Source organism: Panthera leo, chromosome E3 (assembly GCF_018350215.1).
Source record: "Panthera leo isolate Ple1 chromosome E3, P.leo_Ple1_pat1.1, whole genome shotgun sequence".
NCBI classification, from domain to species: Eukaryota; Metazoa; Chordata; class Mammalia; order Carnivora; family Felidae; genus Panthera; species Panthera leo.
Window position 1 is genome coordinate 15,677,101 of NC_056694.1, and position 22,832 is coordinate 15,699,932.

Here is a 22,832-nt window from a genome sequence, read left to right on the forward strand (position 1 = left end):
GAGATTTAAAAAAATACCAAAAATTGGTGGTCACTTGGAAACAATTTATTATTAATTAGGTTAATCCATTTAAAAAATACATCAAACACACTCACAGTTAAAATGAAACAGTGGCATAGGTACCCATGTGATGCCTTGACAAGAAAAATCAACAATTCCTGGTAAAATTCCCAATACAGACAAGAGACTTAAATATAAATGCCCTGTGAATTCCAGTTTTGCCTGTAAACACATCTCAGGTGATCCTCAGATGATAAGGTTAAGAAAGACATGAGTGCAACTGGCAGGGGTGGTAGGGAGGTTGAAATAACCTGGAAATTGCAAGGGGGTGGGAAATCATCCAGTTAACAGCAGCACTGAAAATATGTAATCTCACAACAAAATAAGTACCAATTTGGAAAATTAGTGTCTGTGGGCATTTTCTTCCCCAAGTCAGGAGCAGAGCGAATGTGGAAAATTAATTTTCAGCAACATTCCTAGGATTAGGGCAACCACACATCTGGAGCTACTGAACTCTCCAAAGCCTCAGTATCAGTAAGTTCTTCACATGGTAATTATCCTAATATTTTAAATTAAAAAACTGATACACCCTTGCAACAGCTAACAAATTCAAATTCTTAGGAACCAACCTCCGGTTTCTCCATATTTTATCCATGAAGAGCTATATAACTGACCCCTTTCAAAAGATGCAGACAATTTGCCCATCATGTAAATGAAGTTCACCCAGACTTGACACAAAGGTGTCTACTCAGGGCTCCTGTCTCAGGGCAGGAAACTGAAGGTCATTAGAAAGGCGGCCGATGCTGTTCTTCTGCTGAGCTGTCATTCAGTCTGGAGTGCCGCTTTTCAACTGGAATGGGCCGGTCGGTACCCTAACATTTAAGACTGAATAGTGTGAGCTGGTAAACACCACCCCTGCCAGCAAAGGAAACAAGCCTTCAGACCCGATCAAGGGTTGGCCAGGCTGTTCTCTTATCTCCAATGTTCTCAAGGAAAAGATTCCTCTGAGGTAAGCCAAGTTCAGTGGCTCATTTTAACCTAAAGCAACTATCTGCTGCTCTGGGAGTTTCCAGTCATCTAACGGGATTCTCTTAACTCTGCTCTCATCCCAACAGTGCTCAGAGCCCCTGCTTGGGAAGCTCCTAGGGAAGCAGATGAAACTAATTAGGACACAGCCCATCAAAGGCAACACAAAGTACTTTACCAGCTGTGTATGGGGGCCTTCCCACAACTGTGGCAAAGGCCACAGAAGAAATATTTTGACCACAGAGGGTTCCACAGTCATTGTCCTCTTTGGCTCTGTCCTCCTCTCTTTAGCTCTCTGCCCTGACAACCTCAGCCTGTCTTCACCATGTTTCATCTCCCAGAGGCACAAGTACTTCTTTTTAGCTTATTTTTGTGATTTATCCAACTAACCATGAAATCAGGCCTGCTGGGATAGAGGGTACAACCAAATGAACAATCCTCTGAGTGTCTGGGAAATGGCTGCTGGGCCTTTCAGCTTCATGAGGTGGTTGGGCCAGCTGTGCTCCTCTTATGCTGGGTCCTCTTCATCCATTGTCACGTCATCCGTATTCTTCTTCTGTTCAGCCTCTGGCCCCGCAGGCAGAATGCTTGTGACGGTGTGGAGGAGGGCTTCGATCTGCTCCTCCGTGAGCCGTTCTTCACTCTCTTCTACTATCTGCAGAAGAAAAGAAAACCTCCAGGGGTTATTTATGGAGGAGCTGCACAGGCGGGGTCCACTCCTGCCCTCCTCCACCCATGCTGTTCCCAGTCTGCTGGCCTCTGGCACACACAGCTCTAGGCCTGGCTCCTGAGCCCCCCTCAGGTCTCCAGGTCCTCTCCACCCTGGCTCCAACAGAGGGGAGAAGCCAGATCCAATTCCCATGTGATGGCTCAAAATGGGTCAATGTAAAAAGCAAGTTGCAGGTTAGCATTTTTCTTCAAAGAAACAGAAAACCCTAACAGTTCTCTACCCATCCACATGCACACATGAATATGTTGTATGTGCAAAGAAAACACACCCCTGGGGAGTGAAATGGCACTTTATATACTTTTGTATTTCACAATAAGCACAGCTGTGACTTATGAATTGTATCAACAACTCATTTGATGATTGCCCACTGTGTGCCAAATGGTTTATCTACTTTTTCTCATCCCCACTCCCACCACCACTAACAGCTCTTCAGGGAGCTCATGTGCCTGGCGCTGCACATAGCACTTCATATCTGTTATTTCTTTCAGCCTTCACAACAATATGGCAAAGGGCAGAATGAGAGCCCCATGCTGGGCCTCCCCAACACGAACACCTACAATCAATCAAGCACACACCACGTGGTCCTGGTCATCTCCTGGAATGTGGAACAACAGTCTGATGGGTGACGGCTGGGAAACAATCCCCCACCGCTCCACTAAAGGTCCACTTAAAGCCCAGTTTGACGTGTCCCGGAAATCTACACACAGATGGTCCACAATTCTGAGCCAGTTTTATTAGCCTCCCCTCTAGTTCTCAATATATTAATGAATGATATTAATGAATACAAACATAGTCAACAGTGTTTTTAACAGCAATACATAGGCAGTCTTAACCATTTTCACATAGTGGCACTAGCTGTCAATCACAAACAGCTAAAGGTGTCCAGGGTTCTGTTCTGTGGCATTTCCCCACAGCAATCTCTGAAATTTGGCAACTAAGACCAAGAGGAATTCAAGAAAGAAATCCTAGCAGATTTAAGTAAAGCAAGATGACCGGCAGGGCTTACAATCCTGAAAAGGATTTCGGTCTGACTGCCGGACTTTATTGACAACAGTACAGAAGCTAATAAAGCCAGGTGATGTGTCCAAGATCATACTACAAACTCGTGGAAAAACATCGTTGTTTCTATAATGCTTCTATAACTAGAGAATAGTCCTGGGTGTTCTAGGGTGGAGAAGATCCTGAGTGAACCAATGGGGCTACTTCCCATCATGCTGTCAAATAAAATGACCATTTCCTAAAGATTAAAAGGCTCTGTAAAATGTAACCTCTACTGAACAAGAAACAATCCCCAGAATCCTATTTTTTAAACCAGACATGCAAAATTAGGACATGAAAGGAAATAATCTAACATAGACTGTCTCCAAAATATGAAGGAGGAAGAAATGGGATATATCGGATTTGATTATTCAATTCTAAGAAAAGATGATCTCCAGCTGAGAGAAGAATGTCTCCAAATTTATAAATTAGTGTAGGTGGTTAATTATGAACTGCTACCTGCCTCAGGGGAATGGGAAAGAGGATTTAGACTAGTCTCAGAACAGGGACAGCCTCCCACCAGTATTTGTACAGGGCCTTTCCCAGAATCACTGCCACCAGAGCTTCTCAAACATGTGGTCCATAAAGTCAGGACAATTTACAGATGAGTAAGTAGAGGCTTAGCATTATAAACAAAACCTGATCTGGGTCTCACAGTAAATAGTGCAAGGTCTTTTGACTTTGAATTCCACCTCTTTCTGGAACACCATGCCCTCCAGTAGGAGGTTTCTATCATTTCCTCTCTCAGAGATGCAAACTAGAATCCACTGGTTTGAGTTTAGTTTTAGTTATATGACCTCTGAGAGGCCTTCATCTTTAGAAAACCAAAGAGAGAAGACTTGAACAAGGCACCTTCTTACGTCCCTGTCTCTGGATTTGGCAGATACAACAATGATCGGGTGTCTACTAGGCGTGTTCATGACAACAGGGCTAATGAGCTTTCAAATTTTGCCAAGTTTGCCAAGAGTAGAAGCTTTCATCAGCACACAAACCCTCAGGGTCAGGAACTTTCCTTTTCAAACCAAGATTCCTAGTCACAGGAAGAAAACCTAAACTTCATTAAGCAAAATGAAATACATATACACAAAAAAGAAACTTGCAGACACCAAAAATTTACTAAGCCTTCTTGGATCACTAAGGTAAAATGATATTAACTGTATTACTCCTCACCTTTTCTTCCCAACACAGAAGAAACTGAGCCCAAATAAAGAAATACAAAGAACGATCTCAATATTCTCCAACACTCAAGGTTTCAAATTGTTCGGAATATAAAGGCAAAAGAAATGTCAAAAACCAAAGTATTTGCAGATGGGTCAGCAATCAATTTTTATCACAGACAAAGACCATATCAATTCCCTAGGGGCTGTCAAACTGGGCTGCTATACTCCAAAAATGGTTGTTTCTCATTCTAAGCTGCCAAGTCTAACTTCCTACTTTCCCCAAAACAACTAAAATCTAGTAACTACAGATACTTCTAGCTCTTTGACCCAGAAAAGTTCACTTAACCTCTGTAAATTTCAATTATTCTCTAATGTGAAATGAAAGTAACACCAACAGTAAGGACTAAAAGAGAACATATATTACAGTGTTTCATAAGCCATAAAATTTTATATATTCCAAAACATTTTATAATCCCTACCTTTTAACAGACTTATATGATAGTGTCGTTCAGGATAGTGGCCTATGAGGTCACGGGGTTCGCTGTCCTGTCTTCAGTCTAGAGAGCTCACAAACTGCCCTGAATAAATGTACACACCAGGGCATGGCAGAAATCACAGAAGCTGGTGGCTTCCTCATTTCCTCACAGACAGCAGGTCTGTGGATCTGAGGATCACAACAAACCATGGCTGAGGTATAACTGAAAGAAGCCTCAGCCTCCAAAACTGAATACTAACAAATGGTGGATGCTGACATTACTTCTGGATGCAGGGAGAATAAATGGCTGTAAAGTTAATGCGGAGAAATTCTCAAGTCCTTTGCACTTTCCACTCGGTGTGAAGACCTCATTTCTTATCCTCCTCTTGTGAGAAGAGATACTGCTACAAGCCGTGGTAAATGTTTTTGTACCCTTTGTGGCCAAATTCCAGGCTGGGGAAAATCTGGCTACAAAATGGTCCAACCGCTGGGAAATATACATAGTTTTTATCAAGACCTACTACCTATCTGTGAAAAGAAGAGAATAAACATTTGAGTGGATGCCACACACATCTTTCTTCTCACCCTGTAAAAGCATATGGCTTGGAGGAAAAAGTAAGCCTTCTGAATCAGACCCAATTAGCCGCTCGTTAGCCAAGACTACGGTGAGGGTGTTAAAGGTGGCCTACACAAAGCCCCGGCATAGAGCAGGCACTCTCAATAACAGCTAATCGTCCCAAGTAATGATAGAGCTTTCTACTGGCTCTGAGATGAGGTCACGCTAACCCTCCTCATCTTCTCTCTCCATCTGTCATTAAGCCATGAATAACATATGTTGCTGATTAAAGTTGGAGGAGACACGACATGTGATCTTTAACCCAGAGGGACACGGATTAGTTTCTTGCTGATTTGTTTGTTCTTTTCTAAGCTGAATCTCCAACATAGTCGAAAGCACCAGAATAAGGTTACAAAAAAAAAAAAAAAAAAAAAGATCTCTTTTTAGCCTAAAGGCCAGTTCCCCCAGAAAGTCACCCTTTATGGAAGGAATTTTTCTAATTTAATTTTGGGTGCATTTTCAAGGACAGAAACAACACTGGGAAGTCAATAAAAGTTTTAGTCCAAAATTAAATAACCCATGACCCTTTAAAAATAAGGTTCTTTTAAAGCAATCTAAACATCATAGGTATTTCTGGCTACTTTCTTCCACACTTTTCTGAAGCAAATCTGACAAAGGTAAGTACTTCTAAAACTGACTCTGCAAACTCCTTTGTTCCTATTTGTTAATTCTCCAATCGGTTTTTTTTGTTTTGTTTTTTTTACTGGCAGTTAAATGGCCTAATAGTTGTAGCTTAACGATCCTCTCTGCCCTCTACAGGAGAGGGAAACTGCCCCCGCACACCAATTAATACAGCAACCACGCGGTTTGTCTCACTGGGCCTCATTTTCACATTCTCCTTATACCACGTGTGGCTTCTACTCTGGCTGCCTTGCATAATTCTAGAGCTTGATACTGTGATTGCTGTGCAGACAGTGCAAGTGATGAAGCTCCAATGAATGATCTTATGCAGGGAAACAAGATGATCAAGTGTGTGGTTTTAACAGTGATGCAGAGGGGCGCCTGGGTGGCTCAGTCGGTTAAGCGGCCGACTTCAGCTCAGGTCATGATCTCGCGGTCCGTGAGTTCGAGCCCTGGGTCGGGCTCTGTGCTGACAGCTCAGAGCCTGGAGCCTGTTTCAGATTCTGTGTCTCCCTCTCTCTGACCCTCCCCTGTTCATGCTCTGTCTCTCCCTGTCTCAAAAAATAAAATAAAAAAAAAAAAAGTTAAAAAAAAAACAACAGTGATGTAGAAGGTGGGTTGGAGGGGGCATGCTGAGGCAGGGAAGATGAGAGAACAACTCCAAGAGCCGCACTGAGAAATGACAGAAATTAACACAGTGCCGGAGGGAGAGAAGAGAGAACAAGACAGGAGCAATGGAACCTCGGGACAAAGTGCATATGGAATCAAAGGGAGAGAATGTCTTCTAGGCTTCTGGCTTGGGAGACTGGGCCAGGAGGCTGAGAGAGAAAGAGCGCATGTGGGGAAGGTACACATGTGCTCCGTGAACCAAGAACAGAAACAGGAAGAGTGGGATCGAAGGGTGGGAGTCGGGGAAGAGAAATCCTGCCAGAGTCATGGTGAGTCTATTGTTTTTATGCAACATCTGGTTGGCAATAACTCCTACAGGAAAGCAGTGGTCAGAATGGGGTAGGACATCAAGGGAGACAAAGAGCTGCCAAGTCACAGGCCCAAACCCGAAGGAAAGAATTAAATTTCGTCCAGTCTTCTACTTTCACCAAGTCCATACTAAGTAGGATCCAACTGGTGAGGTCTCCTTTCACTTATAAAATAGGGTATTTGGGCAGTCTTTTCAAGAAATGGCAGTTCCAGTCTTGTCCGTTCTCAGCCTTTATCACCCTTCCTCCCTCTCAGACCCAGAAATCAATCCTCTCACGTTCAGGCCTCCTTCACTCACCAGCTGGATCTCAACAGCAGTCATAGGCCTGTGGTTCAGCAGCTGAAGCTTTTCAGCTCTGTCAAAAGAAAAGTACAAAGCATTTAAAACTTATTCCCCTCAAAATCTTGAGTCTTGACCAAGCTGTTTAGAGAACACTGTGTCAGATAACAAATGGGAGAACCACCTGGAACTTGGCCCTCTGTTTCTTCAACTGTAAAATGAGAGAATGGGAATAGGAGAGCCTATGTCGGAGACTTTTGGAAGGATACAAATGTGTATTAGAATCCTAAAGATCACAGGGGTGTGGACTGAAAGAAATGTAACAAATAGCAGAGGTGCAGTTTTAATAAATTTTATCTGGAAAATGTGAAGAAAATAATGTCTTCTTAATCCAGATAACAGAAAGTAAAGAAAGATTAATAAAATAACCTTGGTTGGTCGGTATCACTTAAAAATGCCTGAGAATTCATTTTTGAGATTAATATTAAATGTCAGATTTGACTTGTTATCTTAGAAACAAAAAACAGGGCTAGGAGGGAACAGGGTTTAATGCACAGTAGTATAAGGTACAGTCCTCTGACCACAAGGAGTTTACAATTCAGTTGGGGAAAGAAGACAAATACAAGCCAATTTTAACAAAAACCGTAAGTAACAGTTGATGGTAATAATTATCTCCTGTTACAAGGCAACAGCTGGCTCATTGGTAAAGAGGTGGTTGAAATGTGTGGAGTCTCAAAGGTGATAGGACTTAAAAGAAAAAAGAACAGCTTCAATTACCACCCCTCTGTAGGTGACAATTTCTAAATTTCCCTCTCAATCTGACCCAGGAGCTCCAGATTCATCTTTCAATTCAACTCTGTAAATATTTATTGAGCTTAAAGACATTGTGAAATAAACAGATGAATAAGCCACATGCCCACAGCCACATTTGGAGAAGCAGCACATTACCCAACCTCCCTAAGCCTCGGTCTCACCATCTGTAAAACAGGAATGACAATAGAACTTAATATCTCGCCAGGGGGTTAGGAGGGATGAACATCTTTCCGTTTATAGTGCCAACAGCTACCATTTATTGCTTACTTCCCATATGGCAAGCACATTGAACCCTCAGACTTAATAGAGGCTGAGATGGTAAATAACTTGCCCAAGGTTACACAGCTAGTGAATGGCAGAGCTGGGACTCTGCCATCAAAGCTCGTGTTCTTAACCATCTGCTTCTAGTGTTCAGTATTCAAAATGATGACTGTCACACAGCAATTTCCCCACAAATGGCAGTCATCATTAAGGCACTTGTAGTTAAGTTCTACTCCTCATAATCCCTCAACATTTATTCTAGACTCGAAGATGACTTCACATGGGAGAAAACCCTCATCCTGGGCCCTGAAAGGTTTTCTAGGCAAATGATGAGAAGAAATGGCCAGGCAGGGCAGGAACGGCATAAGTAAATGGCCAGAAGAACAAAAATTATGGAATTTTAGGAAATGGTGGCTTGAGAGGCTGTGGGACACGAGGCTGAGTCATCCAGGACAAGACGACATGGGGATTCAACTACCAACAGGCTGAATATGACTCTGGACACTGGGAAGAATCAAGGAAAGAAGTGATACGCTCCAGGTGAGAATAAGAGGCCATAAACTTGGGTAGCGGCAGCAAGGCTGGCAATGAGAGGCTGGGCTTGTGAGATGCTCTGGTCACCCCGAGGTATAGTCAACAGGATCCGACAACTGCCTTAGCTGGGTGAGAGCAGGGTGAAGGAAAGAGAAGAGTCAGGGTTCATTGTCATGTTCTTAGCCTGTTTGGCAAAAATATATTACTTGAAATCTGAATTGAGTTTGTGTGGTTTTGGAAGAACAAAGAGGTCTCGGTCCAGCTGTTTGTCTAGTTTTAGTTCTTAGTGTGATCTAGAACTAAAGAAAAAGACCAGAGCTGGACATATTAGCAAGGAGTTAGGCAAAACCATGGGAGTGGGTATCACAGGCAGAGATCAACTAACTACAGAGTAAGTGAAGACCCAGGACAGGGCACCATAAAGCCTCTGTTCAACAGTCAGGGGATGAAGGTGGGGAAGGAGGTGGAGGAGGGGGAGGAGGGGAGGGAGGAGCAGAGACAAAGAAAACCTAGGAGAGTGGTGTTAGGGAAAAGTTCCAGGAAGAGGGTATTAGCAACAATGTCACATACTGAAGACGGGAAAGTAGGTTGACTGTATACAAGCCACTGGATTTGCCAAAAAAAGAGGGCACTGGTGGCCTGTGCAAGGAGTTTGGTGGAATGACGATCATGATGACAACTGGATTATGGGGGCTGAGGAGTAACTGTGGAGAAGATAAACTTTTTTTTAATGTGGTGTCATCACTTTATTAAAATCTTCAAAAACGGTCTTTATCTTACGTTTTTAATATAAAAAAATCCACAAGGAAAGCTCACCACACTGAGAATTTCCATAATAATAATGGATAGTCAAACATCACATGTACAGAACACAAAATTTAGATGAACTGAAATTGTAAGCTAAAATAAAACCCAATCTCAGAAAACAAAACACAAAATATTAACAATTCAAACATTCTTTTTTTTTAATGTTTATTTATTTTTGAGAAACAGAGAGAGACAGCATGAGTGGGGGAGGGGCAGAGAGGGAGGGGGGACATAGAATATGAAGCAGGCTCCAGGCTCTGAGCTGTCAGCACAGAGCCCGACGCGGGGCTCGACCTCACAGACCACAAGATAACGACCTGAGCCGAAGTCGGATGCTCTACAGACTGAGCCACCCAGGCGCCCCACAATTCAAACATTCTTAATCCTAATGAGATTTCACCAGAATCAAGTCACTTGGAAGTGAGGCATTTACGATAACGACCCCGTTAATGCAGCTTAGAAATTTTTGGGAGCCATGAGTGGCAGCATCAGGCAATCTAACAACAAATGGGAACCAAATTTTGATCTGAAAACTCCCCTATATTTGACTTGAAAGCTATTAGGCTTTTGAAAGGCATCCTCTCCACTGCCCCTCAGATTTTAAACGAACTGTTGTTTTCAGTACAGTTCGTATTGATATTCTTTGTTCAAACGAACCTCAGCTCTTCTGGCACCAAAGCAAATTCAGATTTGGTCTGTGTCTGATGAAACAACATATGACGAGGGTCCAAGAGGCAGATGCAAAAGTAAAAGCAATGGAGTCTGTGCTTGGGGCACAGAGGGTTTTTCAGAGGATCCTTGTGAAAGACCAGTTAAAAGATGGCAAGTGACATGTGCAAGAAAGAAGGAAGTTAGCCCGACTGGCTTTCTGTTCTACAACACTGATTCAATGGAGATGGGCAGGAGGGAATGAAAGACTAGGTTTGAGGGTGGGATGGGGAGCAAAGGATGGAAAGGCAAAGTCAGACAACTAACACGTTTCATTTATAACATGTAGTATAAATCAAAGACTTAAAGGAGACGAAAGACCAATCAGAGTAATTTGGCAACTTTAATTCTCAGGAAGATGAAAGTTCCCTGCAAACCTAATTTGGTAGATCATTACTAAAAGCAAAGACCAGCATGATACTGTATAACTCCAGAGGAATGTAAGGAAGATCCTTAGGGCTGCTTTACCCATGTTTTTTTATGAATGGCTACCTCCTCTACATCAAAATGCTTCACGGAGGTACCGCTACCATTAAGTGCTCTCTGACTGAATCTGAAAAGTGCCCAAAAGTTTGAGCACCAGAAAGACACCCAACATGTGTCTGAAGTGAAACATGAGGTTCATATGATCTGTGCTGTCTTTCCTGGCATAGCAGTGGACTGGTTCCTCACCAGATGCTGGAGCCACCATTTATGCCACCATGAAGAAGTCTGAGCAGCACTGGGAAGGCATCCTGGGGGTGGAGGAGGAATGTTGCCAGAGCAGCCCCAGCTCTGAATCTGGTACCTGCAAAATATGCTCCTTCCACCGGCACTGTTGAATCGGGCAGACAGATGGGAGCAAGCGGATAATAAGCCACAGGGGCTGTGGAACCTAAAGGGCCAAAAGCCACCGTGTGGTCAGGAAAAGCAGCTGATGTAGTGGGGACTGCAGCAGCTCCTGGATGCACAAAGCTCAAACAACACAGCTCCGAGTAGTCAGATGAAGCATCACTACAGGTGCAGCCTGAGGAGAACGCAAGGTCTGAGGCCACGCTCGATTCCCACGAGGCTGCACAGATTAGCTGGCTGTTAGAGACTGACCTCTGCTGTTCACAACAGCCACGGGTCTGGTTCTGCCCCACATCACAGACCAAAATAACCTCTTGACAGGTGGAAGTAAAAAAGCAGTTACAGCCTGAGAAGGGTAGGTTCTGGGGGGCCCCAGAACATGTTTGCCAGCTAAGGAGATAAGCATAAGGAGAGACCAAAATTATAGGAGTGAAAGGGAAAAACAAAGTTGAAAGTCTCAGCAAAGGGGCTCACGTTCCACTGACACCGCAGCAATGTGGAAAAGAAAAAGCAAATTTGAGGGGGTCTGAAGGGAAAGGAGTTAATTTTGGATAATTTTCTCAGTGAAGCAGAAGTGGAGTTAAACCAACCAAGCGAGTTCTCTGCTCCTACATCCAAAGAGCTGAACACTGCAGGAGCAAAACCACAGAACCACACTCACTACAGGTTCCAGTGTGAAGGGATGGGGGTTACAAACATCCCCCTCACATCATCACCAAGCCAGTTTTTATTGTCTCTACTTTCTCCCCTTCACTTTTCAACTCATGGCACTTTAGCTCCTGTCCCAACTGATCACCAAAACTGTTCTTGCTAAAGGGCCTGATGACCTCCATATTGACAACTCTAGGGGACGCTTCTCCGACCTTGTCTCTGCCATATCTAACATGGTTGATCACTCCCTCCTTAAAATTATCTACCTCTGCAGCTTCCACACCATTCTTTTCTGATTCTCATGTCTGACTATTCCTTCTTCATCTCTTTCTAGGTTTTTTCTTCTGTAACATTTCCATGGTGCCATTTTTCACCTGACCGCTTACTGAGTTCCTCATCCAAACCTCATAATCGTGTCCCCTACTATAGACTTTAGCCAATAAGTCCGTGTTTTCACGTTATGTGATCTGAGCTCCAGATCTCTGTAACCAAATGCCACCTAGACATCTCCACCTAAACCCCTCAGACACATTTCAAGCTCAGCACATCCCAAAGTGGTCTGTCCTTCCCAACAAACCAGCTCCATTCTCTGTACTTTTCACTTTGGTAAAGAAGCAAACACCCAGTCCAGAAACCTGAGGGTCATCCCTACTATGCCTTATGTTGCATTCATCTTTGTATCCCCCAAAACAGAGACAAAGCTGCCATGAGATCGATGTAGGTAGAGGATAATTAAAGAAAGAGCTAAGGCAGGTCTGACTTTCAGAAGAAGTGAAAACTGTTGATCACTGGGAAGACCTGGGGCAGGATTTCATGCTTTGAAAGCAGACAAGCTAACTCCAGAAACTAGGGAAACCTGACAACCCATCCATCTACTCTGAGCTTTGCTGGCCAGAAGTACATTTCCCAAATACATTGCCAAACACCAAGAGTAATCTGTGTACACAAGAGTTCCTTTTAGGGACTCAAAGTTATTTACAAACCTACCTAAGCTGAGTCTCAATGGCAAGTTCTTCTTCTATTCCTGGCAGACATAGCTGTACATCTTAGGGAGAGAATCTCAGGATGAGACCTGGGGCTGCAAGCCAGGCGCTTCGGGGAGCCTCGGTCAGTTAAGCGTCCGACTTTGGCTCAGGTCATGATCTCATGGTCCATGAGTTCGAGTCCCACGTCGGGCTCTGTGCTGACAGCTCAGAGCCTAGAACCTGCTTCAGATTCTGTGTCTTCTTCTCTCTGCCCCTCCCCCACTCTCTCTCTCTTTCAAAAATAAACATTAAAGAAAAATTTTTTAATAAAAAAATTTAAAAAAGAACTAAATGCCTCAAGCAAAAATTAAATTATTAAGGAACCAAATGCTTTGGGTGGGGTAACCATGCTATAGAAAACAACATAGGACTTGGGACACCTCGGTGGTTCAGTCGGTTAAGCGTCCAACTTTGGCTCAAGGCATGATCTTGCAGTTCAAGGGTTTGAGCCCTGCATCAGGCTCTGTGCTGACAGCTCAGTGCCCGGAGACTGCTTCGGATTCTGTGTCTCCCTGTCTCTCTTGCCCTCCCCACTCGCACTCTGTTTCTCTCTCTCAAAAATAAACACTAAAAAATAAAAAAAAGAAAAAAAGAAAATAACATAGGACTTGGTTTTAAAGTGACTTCAAGTTGAGTCTCACTACTACCATTTTGCTGAATAAAGCTATGAAGTAAAATAAAACATAGTTCCTTCTATGTCCCCAAGGACTCTAGTAGTGGAGGTATTTAAATTAATAAAGCTCAGTTTTGGACCATGAGAACTTGACAATTCAAGGCTATTCTCTTGAATCTCCTCTCCCTGAGAGAACAGTAGAGAAAAACTCTACTATAGAATATGCAGATGTAAGGATTAAAAAGCACTTAAGCAGTTTCTGTTACAAATGTGATTCTTGTCTTAAACCACCCTGGCTAGCATAAGATAGTCCAGGTCTCCACGGCATATGGCAAGCAACCCTCTGAGCCCTAAGTACTGAGGCCAATGAAAGCCAAAGGGCTGCGATGGTTGGTTACTGTCTCCAGGAGTCAAGCCCCAGCTACAGAGAAAGAAGCCTGCCAGCCCCCTCTACTGGTTGTTTGTAGAACAACACTGCCTGCAGCTTTTGCTTCTTGCAGTGATTGATAACCTATGCAAAAACCCTGGCACATGATTTGTCCCAATAATAAACCATTTAATGAAAGGCAGGCACCAAAAGGTCACAAAGGAATTTATAAATCCAATTTAGGATCACAAATGGAAAAAAGACACTTCTCTGAATATTACAATCTGTTTTAAATTTACATAGATTATGTCCAATCATGAATCAGCTTGCAAGACAATTCCCATTTGTGCGTTTCTTTCTTTTCTTTTTTTTAAAGATTAAACTCTATGCCCAACTCTTGCATTCATGACCCCGAGATCAAAAGGCACATGCTCTACTGAGCCAGCCAGGCACCTCATTTATGGGTATGTCAAATGGTAGCCAGGTACATTTTTGTAGCAGAAAAGATGTAGGGATGGGGAAACAACACACCAGACTGATAAACAGCTAAGAAGAGATCTTAAAAATCAATAATCAGGACTTGTGTTATAGACAAGATAGAGTGAGACCACTAAAGCCAATCTTTCTGCTGATCATAACAAAAAATGAAAAAGAAAAAAAAAAAAAACAAAACAACAGGACAGACTACAAAAGGAATAACCTAAGGACTCGGAAAAGTATACAGAAGTAGGTGGACCAGGCAGAGAAACAAAACTTGAAGGGCTAGCTGGTGTGGCGGGTGGATGTGAGTTTCTTCCGCTTTGTTTTCTCTTTTCTTTCACAGCCTTGATCCTCAGAACTATGGCAGTAGCTCCACAAGCAGCTGAAACTCCAAGAGAAATTCCATCTTTCCAGCCATAAGACTGGAAAAAGGGGCCCCTGCAACCTAGTAATCTGAAATTCACAACACAAGGGCAACTCCTCAGGGAGGCCTGGCAGCGAAGGTAGCCAGGAGGAGAGTCCCAATGGTCCAGAGTGCCAACTAATATCTCCCCCTCCTTCCTCTTTATTTCTCCCTGTTTTGCCCCAAAAGTAACACCAGTAACAACTGTATGTGGGCAGCTAAAACTTTGAGAGAAATCCAGTACTGTGGCCAGAGAACCAAAAGAGGGGGCTCAAGTAGGTCAGAGAGTATGGCGGCAATGCCAGAGAAGTGACCTAGAGAAGGGGATTCTCCTAAGTTTGAACATTCATCAGCACAAACCCTAGGTTCAGCCTCAGCTCTTCACTGAGGAGTGAACAAGTTAAACCACCACTCGTCTCATTTGCAAAAAAGATCTAAAGCAGCAGATCAAAGGTTTTAAAAACTAAACTGACACTGAAATCCTCACCCATGGAAGGCAAGAGACTTGAGGTGTGAACCTAACTGGGTTGATGGACTGCTAAAAGAAACAACAACAACAAAAACAACATTACCCAGAGGCTTTTAACAGGACCCAGAGTCTAAACAATATGATATTCAAAAAGTCCAGGATATAATAGAAAATTACCTCAATGAGAAGAAAATACAACTCATTCTCAAGGGAAAAGATAATCAACAGATACCAAACCTATAATAACCCATACACTGGAATTATCAAAGACTTTAAAGTAACTATTATAATAATATTCTTAAAATGAATGGAATATTAGAAGTCCTCAGGAGACAAAAATTATAAATAATAAACAAACAGTAATTTTAGAACTAAAAAACATAATGCATGAAATAAAAAATTTGCTGGCTGGGCTTAGTAACAAAATGGAGATGACACAAGAGTCTGTGAACTTAGATCAGTATGAAGTATCTTGTTTGAACAACAAAGAGGGAGAGGGAAAGGAAAAAAAGAAACTGAACAGAGAGGATTCAGGGAAAATGGCAGAGCGGGAAGAACCAGGAATCTGCCTCTCCACCAGCTAGACAAAAACGGTCTATAGACAACTAGATCTAAATGTAAAATGCAAAACTATAAACAGTCCTAGAAGATAACGCAGCAAAAAACCTAGATGATCTTGAATTTGGGGATGACTTTTCAGCTAAAACACCAAAGGCACGATCCATGAAAGAAATAATTAATAAACTGGACTTCATTAAAATTAAATAAAAACATTCGCTCTGTGAAACACAACATCAGAAAAATGAGAAAACAAACCACAGACTAGGAGAAAATATTTACAAAAGACAGGATAAAGTACTGATGTCCAAAACATACAACAAATTCTTAAAACTTAATAAGAAAACCCAATTGAAAAATGGCTAAGACCTGAACAAATACCTCATCAAAAAGATTCAGAGATGGCAAAGAAGCATGCAAAAAGATGCTCCACATTATGTCATTAAGGAAATGCAAGTTAAAATGAGACATTACACATCTAATTAGAATGGCCAAAATCCAGAACACTAACATCACCAGAACACTAACATAACACTAACAATCAAATGCTGGTGAGGACTGGAGCCAAGAGAAACTCTTTCATTGATGGTGAGGATGAAGATACAGCCATTTTGGAAGACAGTCTTGGTTAGCCGTATTCTTACCATCAATCCACTGCACTCCTTGGTATTTACCCAAAGGAGCTGAAAACTTGCATCGGCAAAAAACTCTGCACACAAATGTTTATACCAGGATTTTTGGATAACTGCCCAAACTTGGAAGCAACCAAGATGTCTTTTAGTGGGTAATGGATACACAAACTGTGGTACATTCAGACAATGGAATATTATTCACTGTTATAGAGAAATGAGCTTTGAAACCATAAAAAGACATGGAGGAAGTTTAAAATGCATGTTACTAAGTGAAAGAAGACAATCTGAAAAAAACTATATACTGTATGATTCCAACTACATGACATTCTGAAAGCAAAACTACATTTCTGACAGTAAAAAGAACAGTGGTTACCAGGGGTTATGTGTGGGGAGGGAGGGATTAATAGGTGGAGCACAGGGGATTTCTAGGTCAGTGAAAACACTCTATATGACACTGCAACAGTGGATACAAGTCATTATACATTTGTCCAAACACACAGAATGTGTAACTCTTAGAGTGAACCCCAATGTAAACTATGGACTTTAGGTGATATTGATGTGTCAATGGAGGTTCATCGATTGTAACATATTTACCAATCTGATGGGGGATGTTGATAATGGGAGGGAGGCTATGCACCTGTTGAGGAAGGGGTATATGGGAAATCTCTGTATCTTCCCCTTAATTTTGCTGTTAACCTAAAAGTGATGTAAAAATATAAAGCCTCAATTAAAAAAAAAAAGAAAAAAAGAAAAAGAACAGAGATGATTCTAAGAAGGTACCAGGAATCTGTCTCCCCATCTAGACAACACCTGTACTGGTAGGATCTGTCTGATGTAACTATTTTGGAATTCTGGAGCCAGTTAAAAGCTTACAACTTCCAGGCTAAGGCTTGGAAAGTAAACTTAATTTTGGTCGATTTCAGACCTTGGCACAGTGCCAGCTACCCATCCTCCAATTCTACTGGATTGGCTGCATCAGCGTTCCTGCAGCAGCTTGCATACAGCTTCCTGAAGCCAGAGAGGGCTGATTTCTCATCAGAAACTTTGAAGGCCAGAAGGCAGTGGGCCAAAATATTCAAAGTACTAAAACAAAAAGAACTCTCAAGTAAGAATCCTATATCCAGAAAAACTATCCTTCAAAACTGAAGAAACAATTAAGACATTCCTGTGAAACAAATGCTAAGTAAACCAGACTTACCCTGGAAGAATCACTCAACAATGTTGTGCAGTATGAAGTGAAAGGCTACACAGTAAATCAAAGCTGCATGAACAATGAAAGAACCTCATAAAGGTAAACACATGGACAATTATAAAGGCTAGTATTATGGTAACAGCAGTTTATAACTCCACTTTTTGCTTTCTACAAAATTCAAGATGATTTAAAATACTTATGAGTTTATGTTTGGGGCATATAATGTACAAAGATGTGATTCTGTTTTATCAGCAACTGAAAAGGATGGGGAAGGAGCAGAATTTTTGTATGTTATTGAAGTTAAACTAGTATAAACTCAAATTAAAGTGTTATAATTTTAGGATGTTAAACCAGTGGCTGAGGCAGGAGGTTGGGGGAATCAGGAGTTACTGTCTAATGAGTATAGCATTTCAGTTTTGCAAGATGAAAAGAGTTATGAAGATTGATGGTGGTGATGGCTACACAATATTATGAATGTATTTAATACACGAAACTGTACATCTAAAAATGGTTGAAATGGTAAATTTTATGTTATGTGTATTTTACCACAACAAAAAATTGGGCGGGAGGCGGGGAGGTGGAGGGGTGAAGTGATCTACTTTCCCCATGCCATTTCCCAGACTATATCATTGAGTGAGTATAAGTACCATCATAAAATATGAAAGAAATAGAGAATGATATACCATGCAAATATTAATTTAAAAGTACACATTAAACTAAGTTTAACTAATGAAATTAAAATAGTACATCAAACTATATTATTGTACCACCTAAAATCATCTCACTCACCATGGCATTACCTGTATCACACTTGAAAGACACTGGTTTCATAATTTCTAAAGGTGTTTGGCACCAAATTCTCAGACTCTCTCACCTCTCAATAAGAATCCAGTCAATGGACTCATTTCGGTTAAAATGGCTGCTCTGATGGGAAAGACATTTCTGGGAATCCAGCAAACCAGATTCTCAGTTCTGAGGTTTCAAAGACAAGGCCTGATGACACAAGAGTTGAAATGTTGCCAGAAGCACCCTCAGCCACTAAAGGATGGTTGGAGAGAATATAGGTGGCATAAGAGGAGATCTGAATCGGAGGATGGCCTTTCCACTTTTCCCCCAGGAAAAGTTCAGTGTATCAAGCTTCAGAATCATTCAGCAAAGGACTTGTAAAGGACACTGAATTTTGTCTATGCCTGTGAGATGAAGTCAATTAAAAGGAGGTATTATAAAATGGCACTGCCCAACATGCTGTGGTAGGGTCCTCTCCCTAAGGAAAGAAAAAAAAACCTCAAGGCAACCTGGCTATATGCATACGTGACAACATCCCTCATGATCTTGTACCATCAGACCACTTAATCAGACTGCATGTTTGTGTGTTACCATATATGGGAGACAAAGAAGTAAAAAATATATTAAAACAACCACACCACATGGCGTTTAGGGCTCACTTATTAGGGTATGAACCCAACTGGGTGGTGCCGACAGGAATAAAGTTGCTTCCTGGAAAGAAAAGCCTCGGTGTCACAACTCTCTGTGCAAGAATCCTTCTCCATTACTTGGGGGCTCACGTCCGGGATTCAGAGACATGTGTTTCCACCTCCTTTGCCATTGGAGATACGAACATGAGAGCATGGGTGAGGCAGCCTTCCCTGGCACCTTGCTCTACTCTTTGCCATAGGCTTGGCCAAGGCTGCTCCAGCCAGCTAAAAATGTGGTGAGAGTTTTCTGTTAGCACTCACCTTCCTTCTGTGGATAGGATACTTCGTTGGTACCAACATGGGGAAACAATGGCCATAAGAGACTAGAAAATTTAGATCCCCACCAATCTTATAGTAAAACAAAATACCCCAGTCCTACTACCAGGGTTTGGCTCCTCAAAAGCTCAATTATTGGGAAAAACTGTCTTGCCTGGTGGGGAAAAAGTTCGTCATCTCTGTTAAAAACTTAACATGCCTATGCCAAAGATTTTATAACTCAACTGGCCAGAAAACCCCATGGTGGGGGACTCCAGATCACCTTAAGACAGATCCCCACCCCTTGTCTAACTTCTCTCATCTCTGAGAGGCCTGGGACAGTGTCAACGCAGCCATCAAATGGCAAACTCCAGGTGGACTATACTAGATATATGAAAGGACAGCCTATATAGTACTTCCCTCAGGCTGGTCATGGTCATGTGTGCTGGAAACTATTCATCCATCTTTCTTCCTGCTCCCACTTGCCAGAGAAAAACATTTGGAAATCCAAGTGTATGGGGACAGCGAGACTCCAAAAAAAGCAGCATGCCTTACAAACTGGCAATTAAAAAGACGATAAATGGCCTCCTGAGCGTATAATCCAGTATTGTGGTCCTGCCACCCGGGCAGAGGATGAGTCCTTGGGCTACCACACTCCCATTTACATGCTAAACTGCATAATTAGACTACAAGCAGTTATAAAAATTATAACCAATAAAACTGCCAGAGCTCTTAACTTACGAGACAAGTAGCAAGCCAAAATACACAAAGCCCTATCTATCATAATCTCTTGGCCTTAGATTACCTGCTTGCTTCTGACGGAAAAGTTTAACCTACGCAACTGCTGCCTACAGAGAAATAAGGAAAACAAAAGTCATAAAAGAGATCACAAATCAAATAAAAAGAATTGTTCATGTCCCCATCCAGACCTGAAACGGTTAAAACCCCAGGGAGTTATTTGGAAAATGGTTTTCAACTTTTGGGGAATTCAAAAATCTCATAAAAATTATCCTCCTAATTCTGGGAGGTTGCTTAATCCTACCTTGCTTATTAGCTCCCCTGGTAGTACGTTCTTTCTCCAGCCTCACTAAGGCCATGATTAAAAAAAAAAAAAGATAGCCACTCATGTAATGATGTTATAAAAATATAAACCAAACCTCTAAACCAAGATGATGCTCTTTGACCCAAAACAGCATCAAAAGGGGGAATGTGGTAGGGTCCCTCCCTAAGGAAAAAAACCTCAAGGCAACCTGGCTATATGCGTACGTGACACCATCCCCCACGACCTTGTAACATCAGACCACTTAATCAGACTGCATGTTTGTGTGTTACCATATATGGGAGACAAAGAAGTAAAAAATATATAAAAAAAACTACGCCACGTGGGGCTCAGTTCTTCGGGTACGAACCCAACTGAGCAGTGCTGGCAGGAATAAAGTTGCTTCCTGGAAAGAAAAGCCTCAGTGTCACGACTCTCTGTGAGAGAATCCTGCTATAATGCCAGCCACCGCCTACACACGGCTACTCCTACCTACATTTAATTAAAATTAAATGACTCTACAAATGCAGTTCCTCCTTTGCACAAGCCACATTTCCAGTGAGCAACAGCTACAAGTGGCTAAAAGCTACTGTATAGGACAGACCAGAGGTATATTTCTATCACTGCAGAAGGTTCCCCTGAATGGGACTGCTCTGTGGTCTTTACTGATCAACAGTCATGTTAGAAGAAAATACAGTCATGTGACAAGGCGCAGTGGAGCTGAAACTGCAAGTGACAATCAAAGTAGATCTAGAGGAAAAGCAATACATCATTTTCTTTCTCCCCAGTCCTGATCCCCTATTTGTATTTTGTTGTCCAGAGCTTTTTGTGTCAACAGGGTTGGACATACTCCACTTAAGGAGCTAAGAGTGACAAGCATATAGATTATTTGGGAAATAATAAAAAGTTTGTGGGGCACCTGGGTGGCTCAGTCGATTGAACATCCAAATTCAGCTCAGGTCATGATCTCACCATTCGTGAGTTCAAGCCCTGCGCTGGGCTCTGTGCTGACAGTGGAGAGCCTGGAGCCTGCTTCGGATTCTGCGTCTCCCTTTCTCTCTGCTCCTCCCCCACTCACACTCTGTCTCTCTCAAAAATAAATAAACATAAAAAAAAAAAAGAACAGAGCCTTGGGAACCTATAGAACCATTATTAAAGTTCTAACAGTTGTCTTTGGAGTTCCAGAAAGAAAAGAGAAAGAGAATGGGGTAGAAAAAAATATTTCAAAATAATGGTTCAAAGCCTTACAAATTTGGTAAGAAACAAAAATTTATGTAATCAAGAAGCTCAGCAAAGAGAAACTTAAAAAAAAATCAAAATCAGATTTTTGAAGACCAGAGAAAAGAAAAAATACTAAAAGCAGCTAGAGGAAAGTAACACATTACACATTGCGTGACCACAGATTACTCATCAGAAATCGTGATAGTTAGACTGAAATAACATCTTTAAAGTGCTAAAAGACCAATTAACCTATGACACTATCCTTCAGGAATGAAAGAAAATAACATTCTCAATTGAAAGAAAACTAAGAAAATTCGTAGCAGCAGATTTGTTCTAAAAGAAATGTTAATGGAAGTTCTTCAGGCTGAAGTAAATGATGAGAAATAAACATGGGACTTCAGAAATGAATGAAGAATGGGGTGCCTGGGTGGCTCAGTAGGTTAGGTGTCCGACTTGGGCTCAGGTCATGATCTCACGGTTTGTGAGTTTGAGCCTGTGTCAGGCTCTGTGTTGACAGCTCAGCACACAGCCCGCTTGCAGATTCTCTGTCCCCTTCTCTCTCTGCTCCTCCCCTGTCATGTGCTCTCTCTCTCAAAAACAGACATTAAAAAAAGAAGAAGAAGAAGAAGAAATGAATAAAGAGCAAAATAAATGGTAAAATTCTGGGTAAACATAAAAGACTATTTTATCCTCCTAAATTCTTTAAAATATGTAAAAGTATATAAAGTAAATGTTGAAACACAGCTAAATACTAATTTCAATGATGTAGATATAATAAATACAACATAAAAGGGAGAAGTTAAGAGTCTTACATATAGTTTACTGACAGTGATAAAATACTAACTTTATCCTGACTGTAAACGAATAGGTATATAGATTGCTATCCCTACAGCAAAATATATGAAAAGATATAGCCAAAAAGCAAAAAGACACATTTTTAAAGACTAAGGAACAAGAACCATATGAACACCTCAACAGACACAGAAAAAGCAACTGACAAAATTCAATATCCAGTCATGATAAAAAATCTCACCAAACTGAACTTCCTACACCTGGTAAAGAGCATCCATGAAAAACTTAAGCTAACGTACTTACTGGTAAATAACTGAAAGCCTTCCCATAACATCAGGAACAAGGTAGGGATGTCTGCTCTTATCACTCCTGTCCAACATCATACATCAACATCATGGTCCTAGCCAGAGCATGAGACAGGAAAAAGAAATAAAGGCAAAATGATTTGAAAAAAATAAAAGTTTGTATCCACAAATATCATGATTGTCTACACAGAACAATCACAAGGAACGTGCTAAAAAATAAAAAAGCCCCTGGTATTAGTAAATGGATTTAGCAAGGTTGTACAGCATAAGATCAATACAGACAAATCAGGTGTATTTCTCTACATTAGCAATGAACATCTAGAAATCAGTGTTATTTAAAATAGCACCAAAAATTATTAAATACATAGGTATAATCTAATAAATTGTGCAGAACCTGTATGCTGAACCACAAAAACAGTGATGAAAGAAATTAAACTCCTAAATAAATGGAGAGATACACTGTTTTCATGGATTGGA

The 22,832-nt window shown here is 41.5% G+C and overlaps 1 protein-coding gene across 12 annotated transcripts in view; it reads right to left on the minus strand.

Moving 5' to 3' along the window:
* The window catches only part of LOC122209662 (CGRP receptor component), a 61,376-nt gene that overhangs the window by 14,360 nt on the left and 24,184 nt on the right, over positions 1 to 22,832 (minus strand). For 7 of the 12 annotated variants that reach the window (XM_042921728.1, XM_042921739.1, XM_042921734.1 and 4 more), the window contains 2 exons: positions 6,943 to 7,000; positions 31 to 1,681 (listed from right to left, as the gene is read on the minus strand). In XM_042921728.1, coding sequence (XP_042777662.1) covers positions 1,535 to 1,681; positions 6,943 to 7,000 — 205 coding nt within the window. In that variant the 3' untranslated portion in view covers positions 31 to 1,534. Of the gene's footprint in view, positions 1 to 30; positions 1,682 to 6,942; positions 7,001 to 22,353; positions 22,451 to 22,832 lie in introns of those variants that run through there. The other 5 variants (XM_042921729.1, XM_042921731.1, XM_042921732.1 and 2 more) reach the window with 2 other exon arrangements.